Source organism: Gracilinanus agilis, chromosome 2, assembly GCF_016433145.1.
Source record: "Gracilinanus agilis isolate LMUSP501 chromosome 2, AgileGrace, whole genome shotgun sequence".
NCBI classification, from domain to species: domain Eukaryota; kingdom Metazoa; phylum Chordata; class Mammalia; order Didelphimorphia; family Didelphidae; genus Gracilinanus; species Gracilinanus agilis.
This window is the reverse complement of record NC_058131.1, coordinates 428,102,834-428,129,630: the sequence shown is the minus strand read 5'-3', so window position 1 is coordinate 428,129,630 and position 26,797 is coordinate 428,102,834. Positions and strand designations below refer to the sequence as shown.

General features: G+C 34.8%; 1 protein-coding gene across 4 annotated transcripts in view; it reads right to left on the bottom strand.

Annotated features, from left to right (window-relative positions):
* RAPGEF6 (Rap guanine nucleotide exchange factor 6) overlaps positions 1-26,797 on the bottom strand; it is a 238,818-nt gene that overhangs the window by 13,661 nt on the left and 198,360 nt on the right. For 3 of the 4 annotated variants that reach the window (XM_044664679.1, XM_044664676.1, XM_044664678.1), the window contains 6 exons: positions 19,696-19,907; positions 17,640-17,763; positions 14,754-14,777; positions 7,469-7,689; positions 4,236-4,427; positions 2,308-2,442 (listed from right to left, as the gene is read on the bottom strand). In XM_044664679.1, the coding sequence (XP_044520614.1) occupies positions 2,308-2,442; positions 4,236-4,427; positions 7,469-7,689; positions 14,754-14,777; positions 17,640-17,763; positions 19,696-19,907 (908 nt within the window). The remainder of the gene's footprint in view (positions 1-2,307; positions 2,443-4,235; positions 4,428-7,468; positions 7,690-14,753; positions 14,778-17,639; positions 17,764-19,695; positions 19,908-26,797) is intronic. The other variant, XM_044664677.1, reaches the window with a different exon arrangement.

Sequence of the window (26,797 nt, the reverse complement as noted above, 5' to 3'; positions counted from 1 at the left end):
AATGGGGAGGTTATTCTCTTCCTGGTTGTGCTCTCATAATCTGTCCTGTTTCTAGTTTCCTCAGTGGCCTTCTCGATCCTGTCTGTTCTTTGAGCTGTACTGCCAGTAATCTGAAGGATTTTCTTTTGCAAGTAAACCCCACCTATTCCGTAGCTTCGAATGCCACTGGTCTTGGTGCTGGTATCACTGGTAGGGCTTGAGGAGGGCCCATAAAGGTGCAGATGGCTGCCATGTTCAGATCTGATATTGGCAACTAGAAGGAAATATGCAAAAACTCTCACTTGGTCAAATAATTTTTTTTACTTGCACTTGTCTGATACCTATTAAAGTACTATCATGTTTATTAAAGCTTAAAGCTAGATGAAGAATCAAGAAAGTCATTAGCAACTTACTATTATCAAAGAACTAGAGACACTATACTACTTGCATAATTTTAGTAAAATAACCAAAAGTCAGCACAATGTATAAGAAAAAATGTTACCAAAATAAGTTGGTGCTTTTTTTGTTGTTAAATCAAGTTAAACACTAATACAACCATTTAGAAAAAAATCAAGAAAATTAATCTAAATCATATGTTACAAGGGAAATACCTCTTACAAACCTCAGTGAAAAAAAATTTGACAAGAACCTTTAAGTAAAACTAAATAGAAACTCTTCACATATACACTCTTCTTAAATTATGACTTGGTAATAATGTAGTACCATAGGCTCTTGCTGCTATTTCTTTAAAACTATTTTTTGGGGGGGAAAAAGAGAATCTCAATTAATTGTTTATTAAGTGGACAATCATATCATCTAACAGGTCAAAATTTTATATATAAATATAAAAAATTCAATCTTTGATTCTAAATTAGTTTTACTGAAGTGACAGAATATGATTAAATTCAATTGACATCATAGAATTAGCACTTTAACAAAATAATTTCTTCACATCTCCATGGAGTTAAAACAGAACTATTAAAAGTCCATGCTAAATATGAAAGTCATACTTGACTCAGAAAGGTATGTGGAATAAATTCAGAGCCAGGTTCTGAACCCCATAATGGTGAGAGTGGGATTTTCCACAACGGAGAAGGGAGAAATAAGAATTTCTTCCACTTCCCATTTCTCAAGACTATGCCTTATACAGGCTAGGTGATATTGCTATGGTGTTAGCCTTTCTTTAATTGATTTCCTTTGTAATCTAATGCATTTAAAAATAGTAATCTGACAAAAGGTCATGGATATTTCACAGCTTCAATGTCAAAAGCATCTATGAAACATAAAAACTTAAAAACTTCTCCATTAGTCCAAATTCCATTCAAAACACTGCCCCAAAGCAGTCACAGCCTACTAGGTGAGGAGAAATATAAAAGCAAGGTCCTCAATATTCCAATAATAATAATATTAAGATTAATAATAATAATAATAATACAAAATGACAATAAATATTTATACTATACTATGATCGATTTTATAGAAAAAGTAGTTGGCACATATTATCCAATTTGATTTACAGGGTATATTAGCTGACTTTCTAAAAGCCACGTGCTGTTTTATTTGCCTAAAAATATGTACATTGTGTATTTAGAGGGGCTTGTGCAAAAGTTACAAGTGTGTGTATAAATACACACAAATACAAATGTCATTTATAATCCAATGCATGCAGCTTATATTAGAAACCACCAACTCTCAAATTGAACAATGAAAAAGCTGTTTATTCAAAAAACATTGAAACTCAAATGAAAGTCAACTAAGCACTACGTTTTTGTGTTTAAGACTACAGATTCAGCAGTTATTAAACTTATACTTGAATATATTTACTGATAGTGGTACTCTTTTAAATTTTGTAAACTAATTTAACACTTTAAAGTGGTAGACAGATAAGAATCAACTCATTACTTCTTTTCCTGAATTTTGTAGTAATCTAAAACATAACTTTCTTAGTCAATGTACTATTTTTATTTCTCCAGAATGAAGTATCTATAAGTAATTCATTGTGATAATGTGACTAATAAAAAAAAAATCAAGAAATAATATGTATCAAAATAATGAGAAGTTTAAAGATCCATTCTCTTATTTCAATTAAGTCATAAATACTCATGATTAAGAAGACATTTTAAATTTTGGTTCACAGTAATGAAACATGGGGAGAATTTTTTAATATTGGCTTGATATAAAGAGCCATAAGATTTAAATTTTAATATTAAAATTTTCTACTTTCTCACTAAAAATCTATGAACATCAATTCTATTATTAGAACACTTCTAGAAGGAAAATATTTGAGGTTTATTAACAAAAAGTACATTTTGTGAGATTTTGTCCTACCTTTGCGAGGGGAACCTTGAGGAGATGCAGGAGGGCTAGAATGCAAAGATGATGCCATTGATAAAGTGTCTTCTGCTGGTTTTTTACCAGTCATTTCTTCAGACATTCCTAAAATTTTCTGTGGTGCACTTGCACCTAGAAAGAAAACAAAACAATAACACATGAATACAATTTTCCTACTTTTATTTTTTTATATTTCTCTGAATTTTTGTATAACTAAAGCCATAACAGAATGATATTTACAGTCAACTGAAATGAAGGAGATTAAATGGTTTGGTAATGGTATACAGAGATTTTCATCCCTAGATTTCCAATTCAAATTCAGTCCATGTCAGCAGTGCCCAGAACTTGCTAATTTTTTTTTTCTTTTTCAGTAGCCTAAGGGAAAGAAATCTGATAATCTGAGAATACCCAATGACTCACAAACAAGACAATCACCTCCCCCAATACAATGCACTCCCTACAAATGTATCTTTTCAGTAGTCTTAACAGAGAAAGAATGGATCCAAAAAGTAAGGTTTTAGTTCTACTATTCTGTCTAGGAGGACACAGATAGGCATGCTAGTGGCAAAGTGTAGGAAATTTTGCACTGAAACTACCTGTAGTATTATGTTCTGTGGATGAGCAAAGGAAGCTGGAGGACTGTCAGTGCAGCCCCATTCGTGAGCATTAAATTCATACTGAAGGAAAAAAATAAACAAAAAAATTATAAATTTACAGAAAATTAGTATGTACCTGGTAGAAAGTGAAAGGGTAGGAAGGGCATGCTCCCTTTTCCTACTCCCTAGAGTATCCTAAGGGGATGAGGAAAGGAGCTTAAATCTAATATGAGCTTTCCTCATTCAATCTCCATGTGAAAGGGCTCTAGTAATGCAATGAAAGTTCTATCTAGTGCAACAGGAAGTATCACAGGACAAGGACAACATATCTGGCACTGTATTAAATTCCAATATGGATTACAGGACCTAAAGAAAAGAAGGACCTTATAGATCACAAGATTAAGTAGACTGACTAAGGTCACACAACTATGCGGGGCAGAGCCATGTCCTCTAATTCCAAAGTCCAAACTCTCTCCACTGTATACTATGCTACCTCTCAATCTAGGTAGCAAGAAGTGATTATTATTTTAAGAATTGCAAACCATACAGGAGTAAAATTAAGTGAATATACTTAGATGTATTTATGTCAAAAAAGATCACTACATTTTGTGCTTCATTGCCATAGAAACATTATTTTACTACCTAACTCTGTATGTTCCTCATTTAGTAGCTTTAGGAAGCAGTACATGAACAACAATCAGAAATGAACCCAAGTATAGCTCTAATGAGTATAGGTCTTTAAAAAAAACAAATATATTCCAAATTTCAGGCCTATAAATTCAAAGGACTTAGAAGGAACCACAAACCATCTAGTTTCTCTGATCTATCCCTCTTATATGACAAATGAAAAACTAAGGTCTGTGAAGAGAAGACAGTAACTTTTTCATCTCATCTGAACTGTTTTTATTAGGATTCAGTGAAGCAAAGTCTTGATTCTTAACCCACATAGATAAGGATGGCAAACATCCAGTGCTTGCCATACATTAAGAATTTAATAAAGTTATGAATTGCTAATGTTGCAATTTATTCTTTACATTAAGAGTAGACATAGGTGTAGTATTCTACTGATTTTACATTTATAAGGACCTCAGTTTCTAAGTTAGAATGGTGATTGTTTCAAAGACATAGTATTAAAGAAGATATAAGCTTTCATTAAGCAGCTTCTAAGGAGCATACAGTAGATTAATTCTACTCATTCAAAGAAAACTAACCCACAAAATATGCCATGATCATAATTAAAGTTCAGATAGGTCATTTTTCAATCTAAGTTAGCAGCAGATTGACTTCTCAGATTAAAAAGTCTTAGAGTTATTAACTACTTATACTCACCAAATGCAATGTGATCTTTTGTTGGACCCTTTTTCCTGATGGGGTACAAATTAACAGCAGGAACTTGAAGTACTTGGCTCACTCTGTTTGGTTGATGCAGATGGGCTTTTGTGATTTGACCAACTGACCTCAAAGGCACTGGAGACATTTCTGATGATTTTGTTGATCGTCTCTCACTTAAATTCTTGGTCACTGTAATGGGTAAAAAGGAAGTAAACAACTTTGTATATTCCCCCTTAAGATAATACTTACTTTAAAATAGTCAATATTTTGGAATAAGCATATTATATCATAAGCAGTATCACAAAATCTCCAAATAAGAGAAAAATTATTCTTATTCCCAATAGTCTAGGAGGCCACAAAGTCCAACTAAGAAAAAGAAAACCATCTCCAAAAATTAGTAGATTAACAATCTAGAACATCCTCATATGATATTGATGTCTGGACCTATGAGACAATATGGGACAATACACTATGACCAGGGTGCACTGGTCCACATTCAGACCTTCCTATTTACATCTTAGGTTAGTTACCACTATGTTATAAGGAGCTTGGGTTATAACTTATTAACATTATTTCAAAGTGATGTGAGTTTGACAATGGTATGAAGGCTATGTATTTATATAGGTTAACTTTCTCAAAAGAAGTTTGATTTAATAAAAAATTAAATGTAGCTTCATTTTTGCATTTTTTTTCAAGAATTATTCAATACACTTCATGGATTTTTTGGTAATATTTTTCAATTGCCATTATTGTTGAAAGAATGTGCAGGTTTCACTCTCCACAATATCCTAGTAGAAAGAAAATAATTCATCCTTTTCGGTGGTGTCTCTGATCTTTCACTGTGATACGATGGATACAGTTCAAGAAATCTTAAAAGTTCAGCTTGTTTGTTTTAAATTCAGGGAAGTGTCTAGCAGACTCCCTATGGACATGTGGGAGACTTTGAGACTACATTCCAATGGGTCTTAGGGCGTGGGGACGTTAGGGCAGTTTAAATTCAGAGAATTTAAAAGAATGCCTCTTGATCTTCCTGAGGAGCTGACTGAGGCATGGAGAGGATGGGCTCTGGGGGTAAATCTAAAAGCTAGGCAGGCACGGTCACATATATATTTTACCAACATGGCCATGGCTTTAATTAAAGTACTAATTTCTTTTTTTTTTTTTTTTGTATTTTTTTTTTAAACCCTTGTACTTCGGTGTATTGTCTCATAGGTGGAAGGTTGGTAAGGGTGGGCAATGGGGGTCAAGTGACTTGCCCAGGGTCACACAGCTGACTAATTTCTATTATTATATCAGTCTTTATCATTTTTAATCGTAATAAGCTTCAGGACAGTACTTTCTTTGCCTTATTTCAAATGCCAAATCAAAAGCACAGATGATAGTCACAATGTGGATAAGATATGGATTCCAAGAACTTTAAATGGACTTTAAATGGAAAATTGTTTTCGAAGTTCATGTTCTGCTTTTCATAGTAGCAAAAAACTAAGGAAATAGTAAACGTCCAATTCCCTGGGGAATGGTTTAAACCAAATTGTAGCATATGGATATAATTTTATTCTTCATATGACCATGATGAATTCAGAGCATGGAAAGACTTGCATCAAAAAATATACAAAATGACATATTCAAGAATTGTTTCCATACATTTCTCAAAATAAATTATTAATAACTCCCTAAACAAAAAAGAAAAAAACTGTTCCTTCAACAGAATAGTCATTCTGCTATAAAGGACAAATAATCCATCTCAGATTGTGTTTCACTTTATTTGCTAAGGTCAATGCAACCATTTAAAGAAAGGCAATGGTGATCAACACTAAAGTGAGGAATTAGAAAGCTACAGGCCAGAGAAATTTTCACAAGAGGTGACACTGAATCCAAAGTTCTATTCTTCTTTTGTTTTCACACTTACCTTCTGTCTTGAACAAAAGAGCAGTAAGAGACTAGGCAACTGGGGTTAAGTGGCTTGCCCAAGGTCACACAGTTAGGAAGTTAAGTATCCAAGACCAGACTTGAACTCAGAACTATCCATCTGTAGGGTAGGCTCTATTCACTGAGCCATCTAGCTGCCCTTCTTCTATTCTTAATTTTGGAAAATCCTGATGGTCTATTTCAACTCTAACAGTTTAAATCATAAGGTTCTCTTTCTTCTTTCTCAATACTCATTACTTTATTGTCATACCCATATTTTTATTCTTATTCCCAAGATTTGAGACTTTATGAGAATAATCAAGAGACTTAACCAGGGTCATATAGCTAATATGTGACTGAAGTAGCCTTTTCATGGAAGTCTTCTTGATTTCAAGTCTGGTGCCTTACCCACCATATCATACATAGAAAACAACCATTTGGTACATTTTATTTTCATTTATTTTGATGTTTAATAGGTACTCTGTCAGCATTTTTTTGTCTTAGTTTCCTTTATCCTGGAAGACAACTTCAGCCATGGAACTCATAGTTCATCAATAACCTCTGAACCTGGAACCTCTCCTCCTGACTGGAGGGTAAAGGGCTCTTTCCAGAATATCCTTTTAAGGTATGCATTCTGGCAAGTCATCTTTTTATTTACCACGTAGTGTTGCATTCCTCTGGACTTCTCTATCATGCCAGGAACCAGGTCCCTTTCTCTTCCTATCTTCTATATATTTTCAACTTTCTTTGTGTGTTATTTTCTTCCTTAGAATGTAAGCTTCTAGAAGGAAGGGGCTATCTCTCTTAGGCCTTTTATTTGTATTCCCAGTGCTTAACACAGTGTCTGTATAGGGTTAGACTCACACACATTCTTCTCTCCCTCCCTCCTTCCTTCCTTCTCCTTCTCCCTCTCAACTCTAGGATAAAACTGGGGCTTAGAAGAGAAATGGCTACAGGAATCATAACACTGTCTGAGTATAGAATAGACAAATGAAAGCTACTATTCCAAGTTTCTTCCAATTCAAAAATGAAAATCAAGTAGTAAGCTGCATGGAGTAATGGGGAAAAAAATAACGTACAATCTGTCAAAGACTTATTGGATAAAAATAATTTTTCAATGTTCAATTTTTTTCTAAAGTTTAAAAATAGTCAATGATACAAAATCTTCTCAATCACTATCATGGTCCTTTTAGCATTTTTCAGATACCTCAAAAATCAATCAACTTAGTATGGTTTACATAGAATTACATTCTTAGTGTTGAATTCAATGAAGTAACTGCTCTGGTGCTACAGAAACTTGAGAGGTAGGCACTGTTACTTACAAGTACTATATGCAGGCTCCCACTGAAGGGACATTATTTGGAACTTTTCCTCATCAGTTTCCACGTTAAGATTGGCAAGATACTGCTTCACTTTTCTGGCCATCTGAGCATCTTCATACAACTTCTTGGCATTTAGCAGTGAGCTTCGGCGGGCCCGTTTTTTGTGAGCACCTCCCTGAACATCCAGCATGTTTGAATTTGTGCTGCCCTGACTCAATGACCTATTTAAAGGAAAAAAAAAATAGATGAAACATGGTTCTTTCATGAACTTTCTAAGTGTGAAATCAACCCAAGAAGCTGCATAGATTTATTTGATCCCTTCAGTTAATGCTATTGCATGCTGATGCTAATGAGTTAAAGGGTAAATAGCATTAATACAGTAACAAAATTTCTTAAAATGGCTGCATGATATGCCACTGTTCTTATTTAAGGAAAAGGTTATACAGAAAAATGCAGAATTCACAAAAATGAAGTTAAAAACTAGCTACGAATGAGAGAATGTATTTCTAACTGTATCTATACTGGCAAAGGAAGCCTTTGGCACAAGTGCTACAAAACAGCAGGAAAAAACTGTATTGGTCTTGACCAAATTGACTGGTCACTGGAACTCTAGCCTAAATCTGGAACACAGTTAGACTCCAGGAAGTTAGGCTGAATCAGCCCCTGTCCTCGCTCACCATCTATCATGTGTATGGTACAGGATATAGAAGACTAGGTTGGAATAAGAAAGGTCTGAGTTCAAGTCCTACCTCAGTCCCTAAAACTGGAGGCAAGTCAATTAACTCCTTTCAGCATCAGTAACCTCACCTATAAAATGATGACCTCTATAGTCATCTAATCTAAATCTATGATCACATAGGTCCTTGCTATAGAAGTGACAGGAAAAGAAACTGTATATCAACAAAATAAATAAGAATAAGAATAAGAATAATACATAAATCAGTGGGCCCAGCTGCCAATAAAGTAAATAGTTCTCTTCAGGCTCACTGAGAATCATACATACTGCATCTAAGCCACATTTACAAATGGCAACATTATTATGGGACCTATTAATGGTGAATAAGGATAAACACAAAGTTCAGTGGTCCCCAGAGGCAGCAGAAGATCTTTGGCTACAAAAAAAAATCCCACTACCATGACAATCCCCCTTCTTTGGGACTGTTCCCTGCCTTATACCTATCTTCTCTTAATTATACTGAATGGTACAATGAAAAGCAGTCCCAGGACAAAGGTAGCAGCAGTGAGAAACGGAACAGCTAACTTGCTCATGTTTATCCTCCCTTCATAACACCTGTCTACAATGCCTTCTGCTACAATTTTGAAAAAAACTCAATGCCCATGAAACCTGTTCTTGCTACTGAGATTCCAATTGTAAAATGGTTAACTTTGACTCATTTATTTCAAGAGAATTTGCATTGCATGGACAACTAAATAGTGGCCACACTTAATAAATTCTAGTAATCATCAACTTGTATATTTGCTCTAGTGTAAAAATCACCTAAATTATCTATATTTCTTGATGATTCTTTATTTCTCAATAAATTGATTATACAAAGATAGCAGAAAACTCTCCTTGAATATAATAAAATGAAATAATCTCAATAAATCAAGTCCTTATATTCCAAAACACTTTTTAGGAAGATACTCTGATGTGCAAAAGATAATGCTTAATACTGACAAATATGCTTTTAATATAACCCTTCAATGAAAGAAACAGGAGGTAAACTAAGAATATGGGCCATTCATACACAACAGCAAAAAACATGATCAGAATAATGTTCTTAGGACAGGGACAGAATACAATTATTTCTAACCTTTGTAAGGATAGTAAGAAAAGACAAGACACAACATGGGAAAAAATATGAAGGTACACACACCAAACATGACAGCAATATTGGGGGGAAGGGGAAATGGCCATGGGGAAAGAACCACAGAAAGAAAAGAAAAGTTTATAAACAATAAGAAAATGCTAGAAACGGGATAAAAAAGTCTTTATCAGATTAAGTGAAAGCAACAGCTTAGAAAAAAAAATCAGAGTGGAATTTCAAGTAGGCCACTTATTAAGGTGTAAAGCACAGGATCTTAACTACTATTTAAATTGTCTTAACTCTACCTTCTTCCCTCATTGTAACTATAATCATATTCATCCATGAAAGGCTATTACAAAAGTAACAAATCCTTTTTTTTTTTAAACCCCTTACCTTCTGTTTTAGAATACTATATACTGGCTCCAAGGCAAAAGAGCAATAAGGGCTATCAAAGTGGATTGTATCTAGACCAGGGTCAGACAGCCCAGGTTAAACAGCTAGGAAGTGTATGAGGCCATATCTGAACACAGGATCTGCCAAACAAATCCTTCTGTAAAATGGCACTAAATGATTCTTCTAGAGGCCTACCTAACTAAATATCCTTGAATGTATTTGATTTATCTCCTTTCATTCTATACATATGGTAACAACTATATACAACTTGACATGCTCTTACATGCATAGTTGTGTAAGAGGGAAAAGGGGTTTTCTGATTGGATATATTAATATTTAAAGGTATGGTCGCCAGGAAATCGATTACCTGATTCCAAAATAAAAGACCCAAGTCAGGATGACTTTTATGTTGGTTTATTTACAATTTGGGAAGAGTGAATCCAGAGGCCTGAACCAGGCAAGGCCTCAGGGGCCCCAACAAAGGGGGCACAGAGGTTAATTAAACAAGGCTTCTAGTCATGAGGCCTCCTCTAAGAAGAGAGGCCTCTTTTGAAGCTAGAGCCTCCAGAAACGCCAAGGAAAAAGAAAAGGAAGTCAGCCTAACTTACCCACGTGACAATTCAAAAAGAAGCAGTTTGAGTTATTCTTCAAGGCCAGGTCCAAAAGGCAAAACTCCCCTCAGAGGAAATTACCATCATATTTAAAAGATAGTTCATTTTGTAACTTCCTGCATCCACCCTCCAGTTCTACATGGACAAATGACAGTCTCAACCTTGTTTTGATTTGTCACTTATTAGCACATGTGGGTCATATACCTCTCCCTTCCCCCACTTAATTCTAAGTTGAGTGGGGTGACATATTCCTGGTAGCTAAAGTCTAAAGAATGATTAAGGGTGAGCTAATTCCATTTACACAGTTGAACATATTGAATACTATAAACAGCATATGTTTATTTCTATAAAATGTATAGTCAGATGAGACACTGATATGAGTAACATAAATAAGCAAAATTCATTGGTACTTCTGCCTCTATTTCAAAAAATAAGATTTTATAGTTGGAGAAGAATTAAAGATTATATAGAATAACAATTTTATCTTGCAGGTGAAGAAACAGAAGGAAAAAGGAAAGGAGGTTAAGGGAGGGTAAATAAGATATAGGAAGGAAGAATAAAGGACATGAGGGCAAAAAAAGAGATTTTAAAAAGGGGGAAAGGTAAGAAAGGAGGAAGAAGCAGAGGAAGGAGAGGAAAGGAAAGGAGAAAGAAGTATAAGGAAGGAGGGAGAAAAGAAGAGAGGAAGGAGGGTAAGAATATTGGAGAGATGGAGAGAGGTACTAAAACAGTGGTCCAGATGAATTCAGGAAAAAAAAAAAAGCAGATATGATTGCCAAACTACTATCAGTAATATCTGAAAGACCATGGAAATGGGAAAGGTATTAGACTGGATAAAAGCATTTGATTCTATTTTCAAAAAATGCAAGAGAAAAGAGTTTGCAAGTTATATACCAATGAGCTTAACTTTTATTCCCAGGGAAATTGTAAAATGGAATATTAACAAAATAGCTTATAAACATCCAGAAAGGGAAGTGGTAATTACAAAGATTCAACATGGCTTCATCAAGAACAAGTCATGATATGCTACTAATCTTATTTTTCTTTTTTGACAATATCAACCCAGTAGATGAGTGTGATACTTGGGATATAGTTAACTTCTATTTTAGTATAGTTTCCGATAATATATCTCAAATTATTCTTCTGGAGAAGATGAACACTGTGGACTAGATTAGAATACAGTGAGATGTATTTAGAACTGGCTGATGATCAAGCTCAAGAAATAGAAATTAAGGATTCAGGGGCAATTAGAGATGTTTAATTCTTTGTACTTGAATCCCAATGCTTGGCAAAGAGTGGGCAATTAATACATTCTTATTAGTTGACTGATTAGGAAATAGCTCTAGTGAAATAGACAAGGAAAACTTGGCCCTATGCTGTTTAACATTTTTTATCAGCGAACTAGTGTGCAAAGGAAATTTACCCTGCTCCCTTTCTAGGGTTGCACCTGCGTACCTGGTGTGAGCCTGAACTTGACCCGGAGGTAGGGATTGTGTGAAGGAAATCATTGAGTGAACTGGATCATGAGGATAGAATGGCAGCCAGAAAAGGCAGCAAAATAAAGTCAAGAGATCCTGGAGGAGCGCTAATCTGGGCCCCTAGGCAGCCCAAGCAAAATAGAAAGCCACAGTTGGCTCCCAAGACATGATATGTGAGAGTTAATGGGCAGAGAAAAAGTTTTATAAACTGAGGCAAGAGCAGATTTCTCTCTCTTCTCTTCTGTGTTTGTTGCTGGCTGGACTTCCCTGTGAGCATGGCTAGGGAGCCCTAATGGTGGCCACAGAATAAAAGGCTAAATGGAGGAAAAAAGGAAAGTAAGCTCTCTCTCTCTCTCTCTCTCTCTCTCTCTCTCTCTCTCTCTCATTTTTCCATCTTTTTCCCTTATTACTTTTGATTAATAAAATTATTAATTTACAGCCAGTGTCATAATTTTCCCTCTTATACCAGATAAAAGGAATAAATTTCTTGAATGCTCATCAAATTTGAAGATGACACAAAGCTGAAAGTCGACACACTGGACAAAAAAGACAAGAGTTCAAAAAGATTCTCATAAGGAAAGATTATTGAGATGAAGCTAAGTTGGAATTCATTATAGATAATAGTCAAATCTTATGCTTGGATACAAAAAAGTCAATTTCCTAAGTAAAAGAAGAAAGAGGCAAAGTTAGGCAACAGTTTTGAAAATGATCTAGGGAATTGGATGAATGGCAAGTTAATGAGTCAGCAATGTGATCTTGGACTGCATTTAGATTAGCATGGCTTTTAGGAATAAGGAGTTGAGAAATCTACTGTACTCTACCTTCATAAGACTTCTGTTGGAATACTGTGTTCAGTTCTGGGAACCACAGTTTAAGAATATTGATCAACCAACGAATGACCAGAGGAGACAACCAGGTAAAGGGCTTGGGCCAGATTACATGATAATCATTTGAAGAAAGTAAGTAGATGACTATGGGGAAACATTCTAACAGTCTTCAAGTCATGGAAGAGGGAATATATTTGCTCTGTTTGGACCCAGAGGAAAAAAACAAGAACAAAAAACAGAAATTACAAAGGGATCATTTTAAGGTTGATGTCTGAAAATTTTTCTTCTACATTTGGGCTGCCTGAAAATAGAATAGGATGCAAGTGTAAACACCCATTTCAATTCTTTTATACTTTTTTTTTTTTAAACCCTTACCTTCCGTCTTGGAGTCAATACTTTGTATTGGCTCCAAGGCAGAAGAGTGGTAAGGGTAGGCAATGGGGGGTCAAGTGACTTGCCCAGGGTCACACAGCTGGGAAGTGTCTGAAGTCAGATTTGAATCAAGGACCTCCCATCTCTAGGCCTGGCCCTCAATCCACTGAGCTACCCAGCTGCACCCTCTTTTATACTTTTGAAAGGTTGGAGGAAGAACTTGGGGAAGCATCTTCTCAACACTTCCAGGTCATTTGGGATAAAGGCCTTGTATGTTTTGATGTGGACAACACCCTCCCCAGGTTGCAGTATGGTTCTATCTACTATGCACAATACAGTAATAGTAGTCTCAGTAGATGGTTCAGCGGTCGATGCTTGGGTGTCATTGGTGGCCTATGGTGTCTTAATTGTTGTGGTAGTTCCTAGGTATTTAGATTCTACAATCTCCAATTGGAGAATTGTATGTTTATCTAACTCTTTCCCTTCCCTAATTTGTTTTAGGACTTGGAAAAGCACTTTCATATTTTCCATGATTTCCATTGAGCCAGAGTCAGGTTTAGTTGCCAAGTTAGAGCCAATCAGTTGCCATAGATGAACAAGAACTCTCTTTAAAACAATTAGGAAGTGCCCAGCCATCAAAATCAGAGCCAAAGCCGTAGGTATGAAACAAATAAATTCTGCCAATGTTATGGCACACCACTTATAGTAATCATATATTTCAAGTAATTAATGGACAAATCTTGGTACTTTGTGGAAACAAAAGTCTAAGGCTCCCTGCATAATGGACCATATTAGCACTGAGAAACTTGATAATATAAATAGCTCCCTAGTTATTCCCATTTTTGCTTGTTTTTGTAGGCTGTTTAACCTAACTGTGCTTGCCAAATGTAATCAAGAAATAGTAATGGGCCCCCTTTCTTTTGGAGGTCTTCAAGCAAAGCCTTGAAGCAAGCAAATGGCTATTTGTTTCATGTATAGGTTTTACGATGGCAGCTGAAGTCCCTTCCAACTTCCCAATTTTATGATCCTGTAGATTGCTGGTCTGCATTACCAGAATTTTGAAACTCAGTTTTCCACACACTAAAATTACTGTCTAGGATCCTCTGCCCACAAATGAACATATCCATGAGTTCTACAAATATGTACTTTAAAAGTGCATTTTATTATTTTTATTATGTTAACTGTAATTATATTAAACCAAATGCACATAAAAATTGATCACAAGGATTTAACTAAATAAATCTTTTTGAAGTTCAGAGCTTTCACTATGTCGTATGTCAGACTCCTCTTCTTTAGTGCTATGATCCACCATCACGTTTGATTTAGTGATTCTGCTGTTTCTTATAATTACAGAAATGTTTAATTTAAAATGAATAATTTAAAAGCATGTGTTGGTATTTGTGGGATACATTATGAGATAACTCATGATCCCTGGGGTTTAAAAAGAAAAAGAAAGCACCTTTCAAAAGGTTTTCATTCCAATTGCTTTTAAATTTTATACTTTTGAAATGTTATCTACTTTCGCTAAAGTCTGTCATGGTAATAAATATAGACCTTAAGAATCTCTTGAGCAAAGTTGCTCTCTTAGATGTTGGAGACTGATGTAGAAACTTAAAAACAAAATAGGAAGCTCCATTACCATTTTTGTGTCCTTTAAGGAAAGGGCATTTATTCAAATGCAAAATAACAAGGTTAATACAATGCATGCTGTTTTATGTGCATGCACTAAGGAAAGGGATGCAATGTGTTAAGGGTTGCATAACTTTTATCTTAATTGCATTCATCTCTACACTTACCCCAAACTCCTCCACCTCTTCTTCCTGTAAGCAAGACCCATAAACATTCAAGCACCGTTTGAATAGGAAAGCACAGGAGAGAGATCAATAGATGAGTCAGAGAAACTATCCAGACAGAACAGAAAAGAAAATTTTACCAGGGAAAAAAAAACTATTTCCTATTAGTGAAATGGTTTTTTTGGCACACAAGGGGGGGGGGGGGGAATGGGGTGTAACGATGATTTACCACACATAGAGAACATGAAACACAAAGTATATGAATTTGGGGACAATTACTTGGCACTGAAACCCTGAAGACATTTTTGTTTTGCAAAAAGGAAGAAAAAAACAGTAGACTAAAATAGACTAATGATAGACTAAAATATCAATATCTAAAGAGCACCATTAATAATCTTTTAAAAATAAAATATAATATATCACATCATGATATTTAGAAAGAAGTCACAGTTTAAAATTATCCTCTAAATGTATTTTGCAAAAATAATATAACCAATAAATTCCTCAAAATTCAAGTTGCTATAGAGGAGGGAGGGCAATAAGCATTTATATAGATATGTGCTAGGTGCTTTTTAGGAATATTATCTCATTTCATCCCTACGATCCTGTAAAGTAAATGCTACAATTATCCTTAATTTATAATTGAGGAAACTGAGACAAACAAAAGTTAAATGACTTGTGCTGGGTCATACAACTAGGTAAGTGTTGAAGTTTCCTGACTTTTGTCGACGTGGAACCTAGAGACCCCAAACTTGTGGCTCAGTGAGATCTGATGAACCCTAAGTTTTAGAAATAGCTTGTAGGTTGGAGACCCCCAAAGCTTGTGCTTCCCAGTTCTCTTGAGAATCCACCCAGAAGGAAATCTCAGGCTAGCAGCAGCAGTAGACTGAATAATGGACCCTAGGGTAAATGCTAAATACCCTTTTGTCTTAGGTAGTCTTCCCCATTGTATCAAAGACCCAGTCTCAGGAAGACACACCTGGGCAGGGACCATCCTTGAGTATCCATTGTGTAAGCAGCCCCTTCCCTTACACCCTAGCCTCTAGCTTAGATTCCTTTCCCAAGCTTGACTGTAAATCCCATCCTTACCAGTACAATGTCAATCATCTTTCCCAGCCCCTGGATCTTCCCAAATGGTATATAAGTTCCCCAATTTCTTTTGTTCGTTGGAGTGGTCATCTAGCTCAGTGTCACTCCCAGGGGGTCAGGGAGCAGAAGGAAGCCATGTTCAATCCTTGGACTCTGCATAAGGCGCAGCTCTGCATAAGAGGCCTAAGTAGCCCTGTTCCCCCTTTCCCTTGATTAAAGAATGACTTTATGACTATTTAATAGTTCTGTGTTTTTTCTAAGTTAACACTTCCAAGACCAATGCAATCAAGTTTTTAAAATTGTGATTTGGGGGCTTTAATTTGCAAAGGAAATAAAAGGACTTGAGGGACCAACACTCAAATAAGGGAAATAATTTGGACTTTTGTACATGTTAACACTTACAACTTGGGAAGGTCTAACTACCAAAAAAGTTGTTCCCAAAAGGTCACAATTACCCATCAAAGTATCTTTTTTAAAACCCTGTGGTACATGCATGCCCATGACATTCTTAAGCTCCTCTGCTTCTCTCCTCCACCCCCGAATTCAGCCACATCTGTCTTTACTATCTAGCAGGAGGTAATTTCTGCAGTTCTCAATCCTATTTCCCAATGGCCCCATTCCTAAATCATTCTTTTTACTTTAAAGCCCTTAATTTACATCTTAGATTCAATACTGTGTATCAGTTCCAAGACAAAGGAATAGTAAGGGCTAGACAATGGGGGTTAAGTTACTTGCCCAGGGTCACATAGTTAGTAAGTGTCTGAGGACAGATTTGAACTTAGAATCTTCCACCTAGGCCTGGATCTCAATCCTCTTAAGTCACCTAACCCCCTAAATCATTTTTATAATCAGAGCAATCTGCTTTTTAACAGGCAGAGCTACAACTACATTACCTACTCAAAAAGACTCCATGGCATAAAACTATAAAGAATGCCAAGCAATTAGACATTAGAGCAAGAATAAGCTACAGTGATTTGGTGACTCTCCTCAATAATCCCTACCTATGCAACACTTCTATATAGGAAGGCCAGTGTGAATGTCAGGTGTATTGATTTTTAAAATGCTAAAGTATTATTTGTGTGTTTTAAAGGCAGAGGAGGATAAAGCAAAAAATAAAATTGATAGCATTTGCCTCAAATTTTGTTTTCATGGCTTTGGTGGTTATTGTGTCCAGAACCCTGAGTAAAAAAAATGGAGCCTTGACTATGACCATGAATGTACACTAATTGACCTACTTGTTAACAGCATCTTATCAAATAAAACCAATGGTCCTTTTAAACATTAGATGCATAAATTTTTAATTATAAGTAATTTTTTAAGTGATAAAAACCACTGTGCAAAGTTTCTGGAAAGAAGCAATGAATGTTAGTTGATGAATACTTATAAATGATATGAAAATTTTATTTATTAAGCTAATAATGCATTCAAAAATATCTTGTTAAGTATATAATCGAAAATGCTCATTGTTGAAATCTGCTATGTATCAAGTATCCCAAAGAAGTGACAACAAATACTGAACAATAATACTGCATCTTAAGAAACTGCAAACATTTTACAAATATAAAAATGAAGCTTTGAAAGTTTTTAATATATAAAAAAACATAAAAAAGTACACAAATGTTAACTGAGCCTTGGTGCTTCAGGTTAAAAACAACGTAATATTAACCTTTTCTTAAGAATACTAGAAAAGATGATTTTTTTTAAATTATGGCAGTTTATCTTATTTAAAACAAAAAATATACGAAATTCTGCATCTCAATTTTAATTTACCCAATGCAATTATTATATTGAATGCTATACCTTTGTCGGAACATTACAGCTGGATCCATATTGGCAGAAGTCATTCGGACAACTTGACGGATTTCTTTGGCAATCATTCTTAGTTTCTCAAAGTTTACTAAGCCATCTACCTTAGAATCATTTCCTACAAAATGAAAGCAATTTTAGGAAGGTGGGAAGAATTAATTATACTCTATCAGGTTTGGACAAAAGTTAAATATTCAGAAAACACAAAAATATCTAAAAACTGCCTAAGTTTATTCCTAGGTAGTAGTTATTACATTTTAGCAAAAGGTATAGCTTTAAAGTATGGCTTGAGGAGTCAGTTTACTTATTTTACAGTTAGTCACGTTCTGGGCTTTAAAAGATAATATCTCACTAAGGGAACAATTCTCTTGATGCTTGAGTTAATACTGGGTAACAGGTTAGACATCAGCATCAGTTTTTTCAAGCAACTGGGCTACTATATTACAGCTAGGCAATAAATTAGGAATTCTGTAAGTTAATTTCTTTTCTTCTTAATTTTTTTTAAAACCCTGTCCTTCTGTCTTAGAATCAACATTGTGCACTCGTTCCCTGGCAGAAGAGTGATAAAGCTAGATAATGGGAGCTAAGTAACTTACACAGGGTCACACAGCTAGGAAGTATCTTGAGGCCAGATTTGAACCAAGGACCTCCTGTTTCTAGGCCTAGCTCTCAATCCACTGAGTCACCTACCTGCCCCCTGTAAACATATCTTAAGCATTCACACAGCTTAGTTCTACTCTCTAATGCAACAGGTGAATGTATTTCTGATGAAAGAGATAAATGTTACTTCTAAAGGAGCTTATTGTAAACCATTGGGAAATTTGAGATCAATACACAGTAAGAGGCCATCAAGTCTATTAACACATTTAGTCTAAATCACTGGTGTAAAGGGATTGGGTGGTAGGCTGTTATTTATTCTTCAAGAGGCACAAAATAATATCACTAGAGATGTCTTTTGACTCATGAATAAATTGGATTTGGTGAGGTAACAGTTGCGTAAAGTAGTCATCTTCAACTTCTCTTATAGTCATCCAAGTCCAGTGTCAAAACAAATGTCAAGATAACTGGTGATGGCTCAGGATGCAGTGGATGACCTTGATTACTTCTAAGTCTAACCAAGCTCTAAGTGCTCCATAGCATCTGCTTTAGCCACCTTCAAAAACACTAGAATAGATTGTTCTCATTCACCCCTTCTACTCAGGGAAATCCTCACATGCCTGGGGTCGATCCCCACTAAACTTGCCAAAGGGTTTGGGACTTTGTTGGTTACTTTCAACCTGATTTAGTCCACTTGCTGAGTGGCTGCTGTAAATGCTACACCTTCTCAAAGCCAAAGGTTAGAGCTAGGTGTCAGGTGGACACCAAAGGAGGAAAGCAGCCCTGAAAAGGGCTCACTCAATAAGTCCTCACACCAAGGATACTAATCTTCCCTGAATATCTTACATACTATAGTAAAAGGATTGATAGAGGTGGGTAGAAGAGACTGAGATTGCACAGATTAATAGAGGTAACGTGGAACCCAATAGCTTGGCTCTTCCTAAGCATAGAATCTAGTGATCTGATTCAGAGGGTAGATTATGTATTAAGCTGAGTCAATTTGAAGAGTCTGTTTCTAAATAGTCTAATTCCTAAAATTAGAAAAATCTGTGCTTCAGTAACTAATGATATTAGATTTGATCCTTGCAACCAATTTCATCTATTTGCAGAAGCAGGTCAAGAAAATAAACCCAAACACCACTTCGTCTTCTAGAAAATGAGAACAAGATGAAAAAGAAAGCAGAAGAAAAACCAAGTGACATACTTCATCACACTATTTTGACTAGAAGACATACTGAGTTGGTGAGTTTTGAAGCTAAAAGACTGAGGACACTTTGAAATATAATTTTAGAATAAAATCACTATATTTGCACATGTTGAAAATAATCTTTTTCATTATCTACATTTGCATTTATTTCATTTGGTTTCATATGTGGTTTCTCTACATTGTAGAACCCTAGAAACAGAACATCTCAACATAGTTTTATTAGAAAATCTTTTATGGTTGAAATACCTTCATGCAGAAATGTAATATCCTTCTTGACAACAGGAAAGAGTGGAATAATTGGAGGTTGCATGCTTTGACTACTAAGAATATTTCGATACTTTGCCATGTTTCTAGATGGATCAAAAAGATCTTGAAGATCTCGTAGATGTTTTTCATACTTGCTTGGTAGTTTTTCCCAAGTACCTCTGAGTCTGGCAACAGGTGCAAGGTTCAGGCCACTATAAATGATTGATGAACAATGATTAAAGGAAAAGCTTTTTAATGATAACTTGTATTTTACAAACATATACATATATAATTAGAGTACAATTAATCTCTTAGAAGTTAATTCATTTGTGTAATCACTGAACATGGGATGGAGCTGTTCTAATCTGTATTGAGATCTTCTTTGTAAAAGATTTTAACAGGAACAGTCTAAAAAAATTTCTACAAGCAACTTAGAACCAAAGAAGCAAATCTACTAAACAAGAAATCTATCCCTAACTGCCAGAGAAAAGACAGTTTTGGAACTACTCAGGACACGTGAAATCTAAAATGGAGTTTTATTGACATTAAGGATAAGCTATTAAAATGCAAAGAAACCTTCAGATATATGTATATAGTAAACTGTAGTCTATCAACAATAATGTTTATGTTTGGTAAATGAAGTAAAATCTTATATCTAGGCCATGTGTGTTATGAGAAGAAAGTAGGCTGGCTTTGTGAGGGAGGGTTAACAACTAACAATTTATTAATGGATATAGTCCTGGACCTGGAGTCAGGAAGTCTTGAGTTTAAATCCTGCCTCCAGACACTTATTGTGTGATACATACTAGCTAAGTGTCATCCTACCAAATAAACACATCATATTTTAAAGATAATGTTGCATGTATTAACACATAAATTTGTATAAACATATTGTATAGAAGTTTCATGTGTTAATACATAAATGTGTACCCACAGTATCTTATATATTAATGCATAATGAATAAATGTATAAATGATGAAGTTCTTGCTGAAGGAAAAAAAAGAGTTAATTCAAGTACTTATTTTTTTAAAAAAAAAAACTCCATTATGCTCTGGCCTTTATGTAATGCCCATATTTTAGCAAGTTTAATATACTATTAATTATCTGTTATTGTAACTAAATATAGCTAGTCTCTAATGAGACTATAAACCCCCTGGGGGAAAGACCATATTTATACTGCTTCATATTAATTCAATAAAATCATTATGTGTCTTAGAGATACCTTGTGATTGCCTGATCCAATAGAAAAAGATCTCCAAGTGGGTTTAAAATATACTTTATCACTTGAATAATATTACCAATATGTAATATTTCAACTAAAATAAATTGTTCTTATCCAAAAAGGACATAAAAGGTTGGATTACTAAACAGGATTTGCTACTGTGTTTCTTATATATTTCCAAGGATAGTTTTACTTTTTGGCTGAATTATCTCATTCTATTAGCTATTCTAGCTAAATCATTACTTACAAATGATATATGGTATATTCATCTTTTTTTTAGATGATTACAGACATATAGCCATCTATGTTGGAAGAATGTTATGAGCACCAAATGAGTATTGTATGTAAAAGGTTTTACAAGTCTTAAGGTACTACAGAAATGGCATGGGAAAAAAAGTGTTCTTGCTTAACAAAAATTTCTCACAAGTTAAAAAGATTAGTTTCATACTTTAGTAACCTGCTTTCTTTCAAAAGATAGATTATACTCTGATTTTTCATTGCTATGACACAAAATATTGTATGCTAAGTAAAGCAGATACAAAAAAATAAGTTAGATATGTTCTGAGAGGAAGGACTAGGAGAAAAAGGAAAAGCTTCATGGAAAAGGTAGCTTATCAATTGCCTTTTAAAGGATGACTAAGAAATAATAGGCAAAGATAAAGAAGGTGGATATCCTAAACAAAGATAATAATAGCGCAAAATAAAGGCATCAAGTAAGAATGGAGTGTGTGTTTGGGGTCAAAGTTTAGCCAAGTTTATTTGGAGAACAAAGACTAAAGGGGATTTGAGGAATGTTGCATTAGATCAGAGGAATGAGAGACTAGAAAGATAAGGCCCAGTAGCTTGCCAAAAGTCACATTAAACTATATGACATAATGTTATACAAAAGAAGATTTTTTTAAAATACACACTATTGTTATACATACAACTACCTGAAAAAAATTCAACATCAAATATAAGCAACTTTATGGTACCACTTCACAACCAGCAAACTGACAAAAATTGTTAACAGTAAACAAAACTAATGCTAGTAGAATTGTGGAGAAACAAGAATACTTATATGTTATTAGTGGAATATAGAGCTGGTAAACTCGTTTTGGAAATAATCTGGAAGTACACAAAAAGAATAATGAAAAATAATCATAAACTTTAACCTAATAATCTAATTATAAGGAATATATCCTAAGAGTGTCATCAAAAAGAAAAATTAGCACCATGTTTTTAAAAAATATGTATGGTAAAAATTATGTTAATAGTAAATAAGAATGGTCAAATGGATAGAGCACTGTGCCTAGAATCAAGAATTTGACCTCAAACACTTACTATATGTGGTCCAGAGCAAGTCACTTAACTTTGCTTCAGTTTCCTTATCTATAAAATAAACCAGAGAAGGAAAAAAGCAAACCACTTCAGTATCACTGCTAAGAAAATCCCAAGTGGGATCACTAAGAGTAAGATGACTGAAAACAAATGAACGAAAACAACAAAGAAACAGAAGAAAAATAAATGCCTTTTATCTATGTATTATAGTCATTTCCAAATGTAGTTTAGGTGCCCCAAGCTAATTTCATAGCCTTCAAAGTGATCACGGACATGTAATTTCACCTTTTCAGGCTCACCACAGTTTCTTCATCTATACAATTAACTAAATGTAATCTCTTCCCTAGCTTCAGATCTTATGATTCAATATCACTCTAAAAATTTTGTGTTACTGGGAATAATTATGAGATGTTAAGTTTTTAATATATTATATTTGGAGAAAATATTTGCCCAGGGAGTCCAAGAAGGATGAGAGAGTAGAAGTAGTAGTATTACTGAGTTCACCATCACAACTACTACGCAAAGATTTAGAAAACACACTAGACTGCATCATAACTGGGAAATGCAAGAAATAAAAATCAGAGTGAGTCATTCTTCCAACCCAAGTTAAGTTAGCATAGGAACAAAGGTGGTGGCTCTTTGGACATGGGGGGCTGGGTTCTACCCATAAAATGGCCATGGGCAGTATTCCAGCACAGAGAGTGAACAAAAGCTTGATCATAGCATAATATTGCACAAGGAACAAGAATAGATGTGAACTGGCAACTCTGTCACTCACTACCCCGGCCTAGGCCTAGATAGCTATACAGTATCCGTTGAAAAGGAAACTTGAATCTAAGGGTCAAGGGCAAGGGCAAGGTATGGTTGTAGGCCCTAGACTGCACAGTAAACAAGGAAAGAGAAAAGGGAAAGGGTTGTTGTTATGTGCCAGGGCCTATGCTAATAAAAGCACTTTATAACTATCTCATTTGAAACATAAAACAACAACCCTATACTACTGTTACCATCCACATAAATTGAGGAAATTAAGGCAGAAGATTAAATGATTTGCCCCAGTCACACAATTAGGGTGTGTTAAAACATCAGGATTTCCTTGCTTCAAAACCAGTCTTTTATCCATTGTTGAGCTGCCTCAAGGAAGGTTGCAAGTCCAGACTTAAGCAATAACTGCTGAACAGCTTTGACTCCAGGAACATAGGAAAATATGTTTTAAGCTCTAATCATGTTTGACACCTCCAACAAAATAATCACAAAAGGAAGCCTAGACGAAAAGGGAGCCTGCAGTTCTGTCACTCTAAACCTGATGAACTTCCCAGCTTGGTGCCAGTAGTCAAGTCCAGCAGCTATATACTGGGAACTCCGACCAAAGGCAAAGTCATCAGTGTGTTGTTCAGATCGATATGCATCCAAGTCAGGAACTTGTAGAGTTCAGATCAGGAGGGCAGTGCTCAAATTATGTCCTAGATCAGACTGCATTGGGAATACTAAAATCTTGCAGCTTCCTAGCCTGATCTAACCTAAGTACCCTGAAAAAGAAACAGCAGGAGCCAAGAAGATACAAAGCAAGACTGCACAAAGAACAGTCATTTTTTCCAGAAGCATACAGGGCCTGGCTCAAATAGGAAGTCTAAATTTAGTTATTAAAACTGGACAAATGAGCAAATTAAAAAAAAAGAATCTAACTAGAGAACGACATTATGGTGACAGGGATGCTTAAGACACAAACCCAGAAGATAAGAATGATGCCAGAACATTAAAGAAAGCAAGTTTGGGCACAAGGTCAACTAGAATTTCTGAAAGAGATCAAATAAGTAGTTTGGAGTTTTCTTTAAGTGATAGAAACAAAAAAAAATTGAGTGTGTTAGAGGAAAATCTGATAAGAAATGTAAACAGCTAGGCGGTCTGGTGATGGGAGGTCCTGCATTCAATTCTGGCCTCGGACACTTCCTAGCTGTGTGACCCTGGACAACTCACTTAACCTCAATTGCCTAGCCCTTACCACACTTTTGCCTCAGAACCAATATTTAGTATCAATTCTATGACAGAAGATAAATATTGGAAAAGAAAAGATTTCCCACAGATGAAAAAACTGGAAAGGGAATTAATAGCTTGGCAAAAAGGGTCTAAAACTTTAACCAAGCAGCAGGTTCCTTGAGAAGTCAATAACTCCATGAAACTAGGTGGCTCAGGTGATTGAGAGCCAAGCTCAGAGTTGGGAGATCCTGGATTCATATCTGGCCTCAGATACTTCCTAACTGTGTGAACTTGGGCAAGTCACTTTACTTCTATTGCCTAACCTTTACCACTCTTCTGTTTTGGAATCAATATACAATATTAATTCTAACAGAGAAGGTAAAAGGTTAAAAAAGGGGAAAGAGGAACATAAATCATAAAATAAATTTTCATCAAGTTTTTCTGATAACTCTTTTTCCTCAGAATGGATTCGAATTTATAAGAGCAATTCCCCAAAGGATAAATATGAATAGGCAGTCTTCAATGGAAAAAAAATCATAGCTATCAATAGTTACATGAAAAAATTCTCCACATCACTAATAATTAAGAAAAATGTAAATTAAAGTAGATCTGAAGTTCAATTTCATATCCTTCAGAATGATAAAGTTGGCCAAAAATTGAAATGACAACATTGGAGAAAACAGACACATTAATACACAGTTGGTAAATCTGTGAATTAGTCTCATCATTTTGGAAATTAATTTGGAACTATGCCCAAAAATTTACTACATTGTTTAACGTCTTTGGCATACCAATATTACCTACCAGGTCTATATCCCAAAGAGATAAAGAAAGAGAAAAGAGACCTATGTGTAAAAAAATATTTAAGGCAGCTTTTTATGTTGTGACAAAGAACAAGAAACAAGTTTCCCATAAATTGGGGAATGGCTGAAGAAGTTATGTTATATCAGTATAATGGAATACTCTTATATGTTGTAACAAATGGAAGAAACCCAGGAAGACTTATATGAACAAAGTTAAGTAAGCAGAACCAAGAGAATAAGCATAAGATAACAACATTGTAAAGACAAACAATTAAAAAGACTTCAGATTATTGATCAATATAATAAACAACTACGATTCCAGAAAATTAATGACAAAGAATGTTCTGACATCTCCTTTCAGAGGAATGATGGACTCAAGATACACAATGACACCTACATTTTTATATGCATAGTCAATGTGGAAATTTATTTTGTTTGATTTTGAATATTTCTTACAAAGATTTTGTTTTTTATTCATTGGGGGAGATGAAGAAAATAAATGGTTGTTAAATGAAAAAAATATGTTTAATAAAATATTTCCCCAGTATATCTTACATCTTAAATGTAATCAAAGTTTATTCTCAAAAAATCAAATCCACTTTCCTAATAACCCATAATTTCTTGTTTAATGAGAAATGAATTTGCTGACCACTGAAATAAATGTATTATTCCTATTCTATCTTTTTATACATAATTTTGTTGTTTAATTCTATGTTATAATTAAAACTGTTTTGGTAGATCACTTAAAATAAGTATCCTGTTTACCTCAGCAATATTGATTAATGAATCTTCCTCAGTTTTTGTTGTTTACAGATTTATCAAACAGAATGAGGCAGTATAATAGAGTGGAAAAGAGACTATGTTTGGAACCTGGGTTGAAATTCTGACCTGAAACAAGTGACAAGCTCTCTGGCCTTAATTTCTTAATCTTTAAAATGAAAGGACTGGACCAGATGACCACTGATATCCCTTCCAGCTCTACAACTACGAATCGATGTCTGACAATTGGTAAACAGTTGAACATAATATAGTATCTCAATGCAATATTACAATGATATTAAAATTACTAAGGAATGAAAAAACAATTACAAATAAATCAACTTTAAGCAAAGAAAGAACCAGTATAGAAAAATACAAAATAACAAGAGCAGCATTCATATAATGATTTAAGATTTGTAAAGTATTTTACAAACATCTTATTTTATCTTCACAACAACCCTGGGAAATAGGTCCTATAAATGAGAAACCCAAAGCAGAAGTTAAATGACTTACCTAGATTCACAAAACTACTAAATGTTTGAGGTCAGATTTAAATTCAGGTCTTCCTGATTCCAGGTCTAGTACTCTATCCACCTAGCTGCCTACATATGACCACTTTACAAAAAAGAAAAATGTATGCATTTAAAGGAACATAAATTAAGAATGTGTTTCTTCACATTTGCATTTAAAATTAAAGCAAGATAGTGTTGCCAGTGGATAGAGAACTGACCTCAAAACCATGAGGACCAAGGCTCAAGTTCCACCTCTGTCACATTCCTTAGTTACCTTGAACAAGTCACTTACTCTCTGGACTCTAGGTAACTCACTAATAATATAAATTGCAGAAAAGGTGTTGATCTCATTGATCAATTTCCTCATCCAGACCTTCCTTATAACAGTAAAATCACAGATACAGTCCTCTCTTCATCCCTATTTAAAGTTAAGCATATAATAATTTTAAAAAACAAAAGCCTGAAAATAAAATGTAACTTGAGATACTCTAGACTTAATAAAGCTAACATT